The 13,145-nt window shown below is 54.5% G+C and overlaps 1 protein-coding gene across 7 annotated transcripts in view; it reads right to left on the bottom strand.

The window, feature by feature from the left end:
- The window catches only part of PTPRE (protein tyrosine phosphatase receptor type E), a 100,175-nt gene that overhangs the window by 37,395 nt on the left and 49,635 nt on the right, over nucleotides 1–13,145 (bottom strand). For 2 of the 7 annotated variants that reach the window (XM_034663430.1, XM_034663427.1), the window contains 3 exons: nucleotides 10,298–10,416; nucleotides 364–463; nucleotides 3–76 (listed from right to left, as the gene is read on the bottom strand). In XM_034663430.1, the coding sequence (XP_034519321.1) occupies nucleotides 3–76; nucleotides 364–463; nucleotides 10,298–10,409 (286 nt within the window). In that variant the 5' untranslated portion in view covers nucleotides 10,410–10,416. Of the gene's footprint in view, nucleotides 1–2; nucleotides 77–152; nucleotides 311–363; nucleotides 717–6,686; nucleotides 6,824–10,297; nucleotides 10,417–13,145 lie in introns of those variants that run through there. The other 5 variants (XM_034663425.1, XM_034663428.1, XM_034663426.1 and 2 more) reach the window with 4 other exon arrangements.

The following is a 13,145-nucleotide window of genomic DNA, read 5'->3' as shown; positions in this document are numbered from 1 at the left end:
ACCTTGCTCTTCCAGGATTCCGTTGGGCATCTTCTTGTCATTGGCGCTGACCACGGCTTTCCTCTGCTTCCTGAACCTTGGAGACACAGACCAGTTAGCTTCCGGCCCAGGGACATTTCCCGGAAGGCAGGGCCCTTCGCAGCGATACCCACCAGGTGAGCCGGGAGAAGCTCTTCCTGCTGCTCATGGCTGGGATGAGCCACCCCGGCCTCCGGTCCCCAGTCCCTCGGGTCCCCAACCCCGCCCGTCCCCAGCCCTGCCACCCTCTGCCTGGGCCCACACCCGCCCTGCAGCCTCGAGGAGCTCATTTCCTCTTCAGAGCTGGTCGGGGCAAGTCCGCCTGCGCCCCGGGGACACTCCTACCTGAAGAAGTAGGCGGCGAGGAGCAGGAGGAGGACGAAGAGCAGCAGAGGCAGCAGCAGCCAGGCCAGCAGGGGCTGGGGTGCGCCCTGGTCAGGAGGGCCTGCGGGCAGAGCCGGTCCCCATTCCAACGGGGGACCCGAGGCAAGGACTCAGACAACGGGGAAAGTGGGGTTTGGGCAAAGAAAGAGCCCCAACACTAGACTGCCCTTTGCAGTTTGCAAATCAGTTGCTCCGCCATCGCATTAGAACTTCTTGCCTGATACCAGAACCTCCTCCGTCATCCTTCGTGCACACCTGCACCTCACTTTAGAGTCTGCACTGCAGGCCACCGTCCTGGTCCACCGTGCTCACCACTGAGGAGATGGGTAGCATTAATACAGGGAAGGGAGCTTGAACTGAGGGGCCGGTGACTATGTCTCCGGCTCCCTGGGGAGGGGCAGTGAAGGCACAACGGGGATCCCCTCATCCGCAAGTAACCTGTTTCCCTGGGATCCTGGGGCGCCTGCCTCTCCCCCTCATGGGGAGGCAGAGGAGAGTAGAGGATTAGTTGCCTCGCTGTTCTATCTGAGGGCAGCGTGGGGAGCTCCCGGGACCTTGGGCATGAGCTCAGGCATGGGGTGCAGCTTGGCCCTTGGGTCAGGCGGAGGTCTACGGCCATGCCACGATCAGGTCTTCCGGAGCTCTGAGCTCCCAGTCCTACTGGTCCAGGTTGACTTTCCTCATTCAGAAGGTCCCACGTCCTTGGACGAAGAGCAGCTGCCTTGTGGCTGCCCAGGACCCGCCCAGCGAGCCCACACTCTGAGGGGCTCTGGCGACCTGGCTGCCACCGCTCCCCTGAAGTTCTGACTGAGCCCCTGCCTCCCCAGACTGCCATGCTGCCCTCTCCTCACCAAAATGTCCCGCTCTCAAGGAGTATATCAAATGCCCCCTCCTCTAGGAAGCCCACTTGGCTCCCCTCCTGTGGATCGCAGAGGGTCTCTGTAAGCACAGACCCCACTCTGCCGGAGTGAACAGGCCCTGGGGGCACTGCCTTCACTCTGATTCAGTGGAAGCCCCTCAGAGGCAACAACTGGGCTTCCTTGGCTTTGAGTTCCCAGAAGCACCAAGCATGGCCTTGAGGCCAGTAGGGGCCTGAAGACCTGCAACCTCCCTCCCCTCCCAGGCACCCCCTCCTGCTGTGTTCTAAAGGCCTTAATCTGCACCTCCTGTCCCAGGTTGTAAGCATCCTCCACCCCCAGGGCCTCCCGCTGACTCCGCGCCCCCCCCACCCCTGTAAGTGGCTAATGCTGGTATTTGTAAGAAATGACAAAAGTCACTGACCCCAGTGACCACTTGATGCACAAGTGCCCTGGGAGACAGTTGGTCTGTGAAACAAGATGGCCCAGGCCACCATGAACCTGGCCAATGAACAAGACATCCTCCTCCCAGGTGGAGCCAGTGCCTCTCCCATCTGACTAGCGACCTCACCAGCCAAGCAGAAGGGCAAAGCCAGGGTGACACCAGGCTGAGCCGCTAAGAGCGTGTGTGCCAGGCCCTCTCCTCTGGCCCCACGTGCTGCTGCAGAGCTCCCCTGGGGAGCTGACCTGGCCTGAGGCTTCCACACTTGCCCATCTAGGGAGTACCCTCCCGGCTCTGCTGGGGGGCTTGGGGCCAACTCAAGCGCAGGCTGATGGGGGAGATGCCTGGCAGCAAGGGGCAGAGCTGGGCCCAGCCCCAGCGAGGGTCTGGGCACTCCACACCCCAGACCGGGCTCCATCCCTGCCCTGCCAAATGCAACCACAGATCATGGGTGGGTGCCCTTCTCCTCCCCGCACTTCTGCATTTGCACAGAGGTCAGGCTGCCCCAGCTCCGCGTGCATCTTGGCAGTGACTGACCGGCTGGTACGCCCTTCTGAGGGCTGGTGGCTGAGGGTTGTGGGCCTGACCTGGAGCTCTGCGGGGCGCCTGGACCACAGACAGCCCATCCCTGGAGGGCTTTGTCAGGAGGCTCCAGGGTCCAGCTCAGGCTGCTTCCAGTAAAGGCTACAGTGACCGGGGTGGGCGTCTCCATAGCACACCCCTGAGGACCCAGGCAGAATGACCCAGGGCTCCAGAGTGGGGCTGTGCCCAGGGGCACAATTCGGAGATCACAAGGACAAATGTCAGCAGTGGCCTCTGTTCTGGAGGGCGGAGATCAGGTAGGAACACTCAGGAGCCAGCAGGACTGGTGGGGGCTGGGAGAACTAGAAGTGCTCCCCTCCCCCACCTTAGTATCCAGTTCTGCCAGCTTGCCAAAAGAAGAAATTCATATTTTCACGTAAAAAATTATCTGATTTTTAAATATGGATAATAATTAACCTAAATGCAGTTTTGAGAAACACTATGGTCCAGAAAAAAGCCTCTGCAGGCCGTGTCCCCTGGGCCAAGTGAAACGTGGAAAAAAACAAAAAACGGATGACATCCGCTATCAGGCCAGCTCTGTGACTGGCCTTCCTCGCTGGGTCATCTATCTTGGAAAAGCTTCTGCGCGAGCACACATGAGCCTCTTCATTTTGTTTAACTGCTTCTTGGATGTCCACTTTCTGAATAACCAAGATTTCAAAGGGCATTTAGGTTATTTCCAACTTTTTGGCTCTTAGCTACAGTTTTATATCTCGTATCTTCATCTCTGTGTGTCTTGAAAGTGCTTCCGTAGAAGGGCCCGGGAAGGGGACTCTATGCATCCGTGTGCACACACAGTAAGTGTGATAGAAACTGCTAGATTGCCACCTGCAAAACTTCCAGCTGCCATGCTCCCCTAGACTGGGTGATGGAGCCGATTTCTCTCAGCTATGAGCAATTCTTTTAATTTTTGTCAATCTGATAAGTAAAATAATTCCACTTCCATTTGCATTTCCCTAACTTCCACAGAGTTAAGCATCATCTCATGATTAATAAAACATCAATTCGATATTTGCCTTTGGCTCGGTCACATCCTCCACCGTTTACCTGTGCTACCTTTTTCTTATTAATTAATTAATTCTTATTAATTTTTTAGGAATCCTTCCTGTAACATGGACAGCAACATTTTGTTACACTGTTTGTGAATCTTTACCTTCGACTCCTGTGTAAAGGAATACATTTTAATACATTTTGCTCAATGAACAAACGAAATGATTTCTGATTAATTGGTACACTGTGGCAATGTGCTGGAATCATCCCAAAAGACCCTTCTTTCGGGGAACAAAGTTTCAAAGGGCACTTCACACAGGCTCCCCCCACCCTGGAATTCTAGGTCAATGGAGCCTGTCCACATGGTATCACTGAGATCTTGAAGTGGGGCCACTGTCGATTTCCCTCTTGGTTGTGTGACCAGCAGCCCCTGCTCAGCCCATAAGGCCCCCAGCAGAAGCTGCAAGCAGCTGTGAGTGTCACATCCCTTCTGATGGGCACGAGATCACACCGCAGTCCCTCTTCCTGAAAGGAGCACCTGACACCCACAGCTGTCTTATGAGCCAATCATTTTACTCTCAAGTGAACTGAAGAGGCCCAGGGGTGAGGCTGAGTCACCCCGACAGACGTCCTGGGTGTCACCTGTAGGAGCGCCCACACAGCTCCATGCTTGCTTCTTTGCTTTGGGCACACCATGCTCTGCCTGGTAGATCTGTTGTTGTCGTTAAGTGTTTCTGCAGGTGTTAGGCCTTGGGCCAGCGGCAGCCAGCTCCTCTCTGCCGGGCACAGGGACACACTGTCCTCGAGGCAGGTCGGGAAGGTCCCAGGCTGTGGAATAATGCCAGCGACCTCAGTGACCTGGCACCCGGAGGCCAGCTGACAAAGAGGCGGCACGACAAATGCAGCGTCCATGTGCTGGGAGCTTCTGTCTTTTCTTTTATGTGGTTTTGGATTTCTCTGGCTTTCCATGCAAGGACAGTGCTGCTCTTGCTGTCCTCGCTGGGGGCTGGCGTCAGGGACTGAGCTCCACCTCTCCCTCCTCCTGGGGGCTAAGGGTACATTTGTAGGACATGTGTGGGGTTAGAAAATCATGCAAAGCTCCTGAGTTGCATGGGGGCTCAACCCCCTGACCCCAGCCCGAATGGTGCCACTTCTAATCACCTCACCCAAACTTTCTCTTCTGGAGGGAAGGTGGTAATTTCTGTTTTCTCAAGGCCTTGTGATAAGCAACTAGGATGCTTAATTATTTTGTGTCAACTTAGCTGGGCCACGAGCTGCCAGATATTTGGTCAAACATTGTTCTGGGTGTTTCTAGAGGAGGTGCTTTTTGGATGAGATTCAGCATTTAAATTGGTGGTCTCAAAAAAGAAGAGCACACCCCCCACCCATTGTGGGTGGGCCACATCCAATCAGTTGAAGGCCCGCATAGAACAAAAGTGCTGAGCCTTCTGTGAGTGCAGGGAATTCTTCCTGCCTGATTGCCTTCCAACTGGGACATCACTCTTTGGTTCTGTAGCCACTTGCCAGCCTTCAAACTCAAACTGGGACACTGGCTCTGCATATTTTGGACTTGACAACCTCCACAATTGTGTGACCCGATTCCTTATAATAAGTATAAATACAGATATAGATACAGGTACAGATATAAATGAAAATATAAATACACATCTTACAGATTCTGTGTCTCTGGAGAACACTAAACAATTCACCAAGTAATGCCATATCAGAGAAGTCCTTGAGTTTTAGCCTGGGAGTCTCCGGAATGGAGAGGGAAGAGGGGACGGAGCAGGCATGTGGGAGCTGGCAAGAGGCCCCGAGGCACACTCAGGAGACGAGGCCTTGCTGGTTACCGGTTCCTGCTACCCTGGCCACAGGCCGGAGCTGGCGGCCACAGACAGGCCTCCGTCTACCAGAGGGGTGTGGGGTGGCCCAGGAATCCGTGTTCAGTCCTTGGGTACCCTGACCTCGCCGGTCAGGCCTGTCTGTGTTGGGCACACATCCAAGGAGGAGATATCAAGGGACACTGAAGAGCCAACTGCCTGGGCAGTCAGAGACTGGCTGGGGGACGGGCCTCCGCTGGCGCGGTCTCCTGCCAACCACAGCAGCGGCCCCGTGGACGGGCTCCTGCACCCCAGCTCGGCTGTCTCCTTAATCCTCACAGCATTGCTGAGTAGTAGGACTATTACTACCTCCGTCTCACAGACGGGGACACGGAGGCACGAAGAGGCTCAGGAACTTCCTCTGGGTCACTCGGCCAACAAGCGGCAGAGCTGGAACCGAACAAGCGCCACCTGACTCAAGAGCGTCGGCTCTCGCTGCTCCTCCTCCTCCTTTCCTCCCCTTTCCTCCTCCTCCCCCCCTCCTCCTTTCCTCCTCCTTTCCTCCTCCTCCCCCNCTTTGCCCGGCATTTACTTCATTTTACTGATGCAAACTTTACATACCACAAACTCACCCATCTTAAGCATATGATTCAGTGGTTTTTAGCTAATTCACAGAGTTTTGCTGCCACAGCATTTCAGAACATTCCCACCCACCTCTCGGCCACCTGCGGTCACTTGGTGTTTGTCCCCTAAGCCCTGCTTAGCGCCCCTGTCCCTTCTCTTCTATCAGCTTCTCTATTCCGGGCATTTCCCGTCAACGGAGCCATACGACACGGGGTCTCGTGTCTGGCTTCTTCCACTTAGCGGGTTCCTGGGATTCCCCCATGTCGTCCCCTGTGTCTGTTCACGCTTTCTTGTCCCTCACTTTCAAAATATGGAAAAGGCAGGAGAACAGAGCAATGAACCCCCGCATGTCTGCCACCCCCTTTCTGATCAGGATGAGGCGGCCGCGTTGGTCTGTGCCCCCCCCCACCTCCTGCTCTCCACTTACTCTTCTTCAGGTCACTCCTAGAGCTCGTGCTGTTTCACTCGTAAGGACTTCAACGCGCCTCTCTAAGAAGTAAGGGCTCTTCTTTTAAAAGTATAAATCTAACTGCTGTACCAATATCTTGCCTAAGAATATCAATACTAACTTCTTGATCGCATCAACGGTCATGTCAGTACATAAATGTCCCCTACGGACTCATCAGTGTTCCTTCAGGGTTGTCTGAATCGGCTCCCCACCAGGGTGGGGGGTGTGGGATTATTAACCCCTGCTCTCCTGCCTCCCACCGAAGCTGACCCAACTCTCGGCACGGGGTCCTGTTCGCTGCCGTCCAGGTGCTAAGCTTCGCTCTGCTCACACTCCCAACAACTGGCTTGTCTGGCCAGCAGGTGTTGACAGGAGTTACGTGCTGGATGCTCTGCTCGCTAAGGAAGTCAGCCACACGGGGTGTCTCCTCCCTCAGCCGTGTCATCCCAGTCCTGAGAGCCCACCGGGAGGGGCGGGTGGCAAGGGCAGGGCAGGGCAGGGGCAGGAAACCGGGTCCTCACCTGAGGTTGTCGAGGTCTGGTTGCTGACAGCCGAGGTGGTCTCGTTGCCCTTGAGAGCCTTGGCGAGCGGCAAGCTAACACCCGCCAGCAGGAGAGGACAGAAGGGCTCCATGGCGAACCTGCAAGAAGTAGGGACAGGCTCAGAGGGCTCCCCACCACGCACCTCGGGCGGCCGGGCCCTCCGCTGGGAAGGGCAACTCGTGGAGGACAGGGAGGACTGGGGACGGGACAACGGTGGGCATGCTTCGGAGCGTTGCTGTGTTGGTCTGAGTCAGGGAGGGGGTCTGTGGACCTCCCCCGGCACAGTTTATTCCTGCACTTGGGAAATAATCTCACCTTGGGACGAGCCAGGTTAGTAACTCCAAGAACTATTATCAGGTTATAAAAGCTCTTGCTGTTCCGGTTAATTTCCTTCCTTGCTTTCTTTTCTTTTTCTTTTTTTTTTTTTAAGATTCTATTTATCCATTTATTTGACAGGGAGAGCATGCAAGCAGGGGAGCAGTAGAGGGGGAGGGGCAAGCTGGCAAGCACGCAAACAGGGAGCCTGACACGGGGCTCGATCCCAGGACCCTGGGATCACGACTGAGCCAAACGCATATGCTCAAGCGACTGAGACACCCAGGAGCCCCTAATTTCCTTTCTTGTTTGTTTGTCTGGTTTTGCAGAGAGAGGGGAGGTGAACAAGGATATGGGGGTGTCCAGGGAGGGTAAAGTCTGAAAATGCCGGGAGAGGCAGCTTCACAGAGCCTCTGCGAGGTCCTTTACCCACGGCTTGTAGACTGCCACACAGTAATGATCAGCTCAACAGTTTGGGTTCCTTCCGTGGTGTCTGCCGTGACAGGGGTGTAGCATTTCCATTTTGCATCACGACAGCCCAGAGAAGAGCAGCCCCCTTGGGATGAATCGTGGGCTCAGGACTGAGGTTAACTGGTAGGTGGTCACAGAGCTAGGGGACGGGGGGCTGGGAAGTGGGGGTCTGGCCCACCTGCACAGGTCCACCTCTGCTGTCCCCCCCGGCCACAACCACAATCTACACCACCGGTCCTTTTTCTGAGTGGGGGCCTTTCCCACGCTCTGGAGCCTGATGGACCTTTCAAAGGCCAGCCCCTCCCTCTCCCCAATGGGGATGAGCAGACCAGCCTGGTCAGTGTCCCTTCCAACCTCGCACTTTGCCTGCTGCTCTCCTGAACTTCCGGCATGGCTCCGGGTGGGGGGGGGTTGGCCTTGCCTCCCGTCTGAGCCTGCAAGTGAGGCAGGGGGAAGCCCCCTCCTCCCCCAGGAGGGGCTGCCATCAGCTCCTTTCTGATGGAGTCATGTGGGCCCCCTGGGGACAGAGATAAGTCTTTATTTGGTGGGTGGGTGAATGCAATGCGGTTCAACACGGGAAAAGGCTCTTTCACCCAGACCTGTAAGGCCCACCTCAGATCCCCACTTGGTGCCCCATTTTGCCAAAATAACCTTAGCTCCTGGGGAAATGTGGCATTGCCATCTTGGTGGCATAGAGGAGGACTGACCACCGGAGGTGGTGGGTGGCTACAGGAGCCCAGTGAGACCTGGCGGTGACGAGGCATGTGGTTGAGGTGTGGGCTCCCTCCCTCCTGCACTCCTGCTCCGTGGTCAGCCTGGGTACCTGTCTGCTCACACAGCACTTCCCTGCAAAAAGCCTCACTGAGCCACATGAATGGACCGAGGCCCGGAAACACTGGTCCCTTGTCATTAGAGAAGACATTTGAATGAGCAAAAAATCACCATGTTTCAGCAATCACCACTGCTGAAATGGAACCATTCTGAGCCTGCAATTATCCCGGGACAGCGATGACAGTCACAATCCATACTTTCACCTCTTTCCTCTTGTTTCTTTCCCAAATACATTTTAGACTTTTAAAGTAAGTCACACACACACACACACACACACACACACACACTAGCTCTTATCCCAGGAGCACCTACCATGGCTAGGCCCTTCTTATGGGCACTGCCCTCACAATAACCCTCCAGGACTGAGAAACTGAGTCCCCACGAGGATGAGGAACTGACCCAACGTCGGGTCAGAGGAGAAGGAGGAGTCACGATTCGAACCCAGGACCTCCAGAGACAAAAGCCCTCAAGCCCTGATGGGCAGCTCTGCGTAGATGGCACTAAACAGAATCTGTTCTTGAGCAAAGTTTTTAGGTAACTGAATAAGCTACAGAGGAAGTATTCACTGGTTTAATACAACCCAGAGATTCAGACTTCCTAGTTGAATCATTTTTTCGTGTTATATGCATTCATTCAAAACCTTCCTTGCCAAATGTTCAACGATCTAAGAGAAAGCTGACATTTTTGAGCCAGATGAGGGCCATCTCATCACACATCCCATACAATGGGGTCAGCAGTGCCCCCTGGAGTGGCAGGTGATTTGCCCGCTATGACCAGCAGAGGGCACTAAACCTTGCAGAATCCAAACCCCGCGAGTCCCTTGATTGTGGCATTTGTATTTCCAGGCAGATGACAACTTTCCTGTCCCTGGCTATTCACCCTCACAGGGTTTGTGCAAGCTACCAACAAGTACAGACACGAATCCGCACAAAAATAACCCTTGAAACGGTAGTTCAATCCATAGTGAATTTTAAGGATTTGTATGGAGTCTACCAAATATGTTAAGTACTGTGAGCATAAAACACGTCGGATCTCAGAACTGAGATTATCAAAATAGTGTCCCACAAAGCAGCCTTTATTTTTACTCCTATGGAAAGTCAGCCTGCTATCAGTTTGATCAGAATTGCCTTTTCACTCCATCTGATGCTTTTTTCATACTCTTTGTGGGGCAAGCCGGGTCCTGGAGCTGGTCCAGTCCTGCCCCAACGCAACTTCACGAAGCTGGAAGGACGTGCAGAAGAACAGTCACCCCTGCAGCCCCACTTTCCAGAGATGCATGGCCATAGTGCCCAGGAAGGAAGGTGACAAAGCAATGATTCGCTCTGCCCAGGACTGAGTCCAAAAGGCCCTTGAAAGTCATGTTCAAGAGCTTAGTTTGATGTTCGAGTCTCCGTTTCCATCAACAACCTATCTTATTAGAACCACTTGAGTGCATGATAAAAAGATGCCAGTTCCTGGGCCCAACTCCAGATGCATGATATACAAATATAGGGGCAGTGACAGGTTTTGTATGGGCCGCGGTTGACAACTGCAGCTGTGAGCAATGAGCGGCCACTGAAGTTTCCAGAGGGAGCACGGGAAGCCGGTCAGGAGCCACAAGAGACACGGCATCAGCCTCTGCTGCCCCGGAGTGGCTGGGGGCACGGGCAGCCCCTGGGAGCTTGCTAGGGACANGGTGTGGGATTATTAACCCCTGCTCTCCTGCCTCCCACCGAAGCTGACCCAACTCTCGGCACGGGGTCCTGTTCGCTGCCGTCCAGGTGCTAAGCTTCGCTCTGCTCACACTCCCAACAACTGGCTTGTCTGGCCAGCAGGTGTTGACAGGAGTTACGTGCTGGATGCTCTGCTCGCTAAGGAAGTCAGCCACACGGGGTGTCTCCTCCCTCAGCCGTGTCATCCCAGTCCTGAGAGCCCACCGGGAGGGGCGGGTGGCAAGGGCAGGGCAGGGCAGGGGCAGGAAACCGGGTCCTCACCTGAGGTTGTCGAGGTCTGGTTGCTGACAGCCGAGGTGGTCTCGTTGCCCTTGAGAGCCTTGGCGAGCGGCAAGCTAACACCCGCCAGCAGGAGAGGACAGAAGGGCTCCATGGCGAACCTGCAAGAAGTAGGGACAGGCTCAGAGGGCTCCCCACCACGCACCTCGGGCGGCCGGGCCCTCCGCTGGGAAGGGCAACTCGTGGAGGACAGGGAGGACTGGGGACGGGACAACGGTGGGCATGCTTCGGAGCGTTGCTGTGTTGGTCTGAGTCAGGGAGGGGGTCTGTGGACCTCCCCCGGCACAGTTTATTCCTGCACTTGGGAAATAATCTCACCTTGGGACGAGCCAGGTTAGTAACTCCAAGAACTATTATCAGGTTATAAAAGCTCTTGCTGTTCCGGTTAATTTCCTTCCTTGCTTTCTTTTCTTTTTCTTTTTTTTTTTTTAAGATTCTATTTATCCATTTATTTGACAGGGAGAGCATGCAAGCAGGGGAGCAGTAGAGGGGGAGGGGCAAGCTGGCAAGCACGCAAACAGGGAGCCTGACACGGGGCTCGATCCCAGGACCCTGGGATCACGACTGAGCCAAACGCATATGCTCAAGCGACTGAGACACCCAGGAGCCCCTAATTTCCTTTCTTGTTTGTTTGTCTGGTTTTGCAGAGAGAGGGGAGGTGAACAAGGATATGGGGGTGTCCAGGGAGGGTAAAGTCTGAAAATGCCGGGAGAGGCAGCTTCACAGAGCCTCTGCGAGGTCCTTTACCCACGGCTTGTAGACTGCCACACAGTAATGATCAGCTCAACAGTTTGGGTTCCTTCCGTGGTGTCTGCCGTGACAGGGGTGTAGCATTTCCATTTTGCATCACGACAGCCCAGAGAAGAGCAGCCCCCTTGGGATGAATCGTGGGCTCAGGACTGAGGTTAACTGGTAGGTGGTCACAGAGCTAGGGGACGGGGGGCTGGGAAGTGGGGGTCTGGCCCACCTGCACAGGTCCACCTCTGCTGTCCCCCCCGGCCACAACCACAATCTACACCACCGGTCCTTTTTCTGAGTGGGGGCCTTTCCCACGCTCTGGAGCCTGATGGACCTTTCAAAGGCCAGCCCCTCCCTCTCCCCTGGGGATGAGCAGACCAGCCTGGTCAGTGTCCCTTCCAACCTCGCACTTTGCCTGCTGCTCTCCTGAACTTCCGGCATGGCTCCGGGTGGGGGGGGGTTGGCCTTGCCTCCCGTCTGAGCCTGCAAGTGAGGCAGGGGGAAGCCCCCTCCTCCCCCAGGAGGGGCTGCCATCAGCTCCTTTCTGATGGAGTCATGTGGGCCCCCTGGGGACAGAGATAAGTCTTTATTTGGTGGGTGGGTGAATGCAATGCGGTTCAACACGGGAAAAGGCTCTTTCACCCAGACCTGTAAGGCCCACCTCAGATCCCCACTTGGTGCCCCATTTTGCCAAAATAACCTTAGCTCCTGGGGAAATGTGGCATTGCCATCTTGGTGGCATAGAGGAGGACTGACCACCGGAGGTGGTGGGTGGCTACAGGAGCCCAGTGAGACCTGGCGGTGACGAGGCATGTGGTTGAGGTGTGGGCTCCCTCCCTCCTGCACTCCTGCTCCGTGGTCAGCCTGGGTACCTGTCTGCTCACACAGCACTTCCCTGCAAAAAGCCTCACTGAGCCACATGAATGGACCGAGGCCCGGAAACACTGGTCCCTTGTCATTAGAGAAGACATTTGAATGAGCAAAAAATCACCATGTTTCAGCAATCACCACTGCTGAAATGGAACCATTCTGAGCCTGCAATTATCCCGGGACAGCGATGACAGTCACAATCCATACTTTCACCTCTTTCCTCTTGTTTCTTTCCCAAATACATTTTAGACTTTTAAAGTAAGTCACACACACACACACACACACACACACACACACTAGCTCTTATCCCAGGAGCACCTACCATGGCTAGGCCCTTCTTATGGGCACTGCCCTCACAATAACCCTCCAGGACTGAGAAACTGAGTCCCCACGAGGATGAGGAACTGACCCAACGTCGGGTCAGAGGAGAAGGAGGAGTCACGATTCGAACCCAGGACCTCCAGAGACAAAAGCCCTCAAGCCCTGATGGGCAGCTCTGCGTAGATGGCACTAAACAGAATCTGTTCTTGAGCAAAGTTTTTAGGTAACTGAATAAGCTACAGAGGAAGTATTCACTGGTTTAATACAACCCAGAGATTCAGACTTCCTAGTTGAATCATTTTTTCGTGTTATATGCATTCATTCAAAACCTTCCTTGCCAAATGTTCAACGATCTAAGAGAAAGCTGACATTTTTGAGCCAGATGAGGGCCATCTCATCACACATCCCATACAATGGGGTCAGCAGTGCCCCCTGGAGTGGCAGGTGATTTGCCCGCTATGACCAGCAGAGGGCACTAAACCTTGCAGAATCCAAACCCCGCGAGTCCCTTGATTGTGGCATTTGTATTTCCAGGCAGATGACAACTTTCCTGTCCCTGGCTATTCACCCTCACAGGGTTTGTGCAAGCTACCAACAAGCACAGACACGAATCCGCACAAAAATAACCCTTGAAACGGTAGTTCAATCCATAGTGAATTTTAAGGATTTGTATGGAGTCTACCAAATATGTTAAGTACTGTGAGCATAAAACACGTCGGATCTCAGAACTGAGATTATCAAAATAGTGTCCCACAAAGCAGCCTTTATTTTTACTCCTATGGAAAGTCAGCCTGCTATCAGTTTGATCAGAATTGCCTTTTCACTCCATCTGATGCTTTTTTCATACTCTTTGTGGGGCAAGCCGGGTCCTGGAGCTGGTCCAGTCCTGCCCCAACGCAAC

The sequence above is a fragment of the Ailuropoda melanoleuca genome, chromosome 6 (assembly GCF_002007445.2).
Source record: "Ailuropoda melanoleuca isolate Jingjing chromosome 6, ASM200744v2, whole genome shotgun sequence".
NCBI classification, from domain to species: Eukaryota; Metazoa; Chordata; class Mammalia; order Carnivora; family Ursidae; genus Ailuropoda; species Ailuropoda melanoleuca.
The sequence above is the reverse complement of the archived record's forward strand: the minus strand, read 5'-3'. Positions and strand labels throughout refer to the sequence as shown.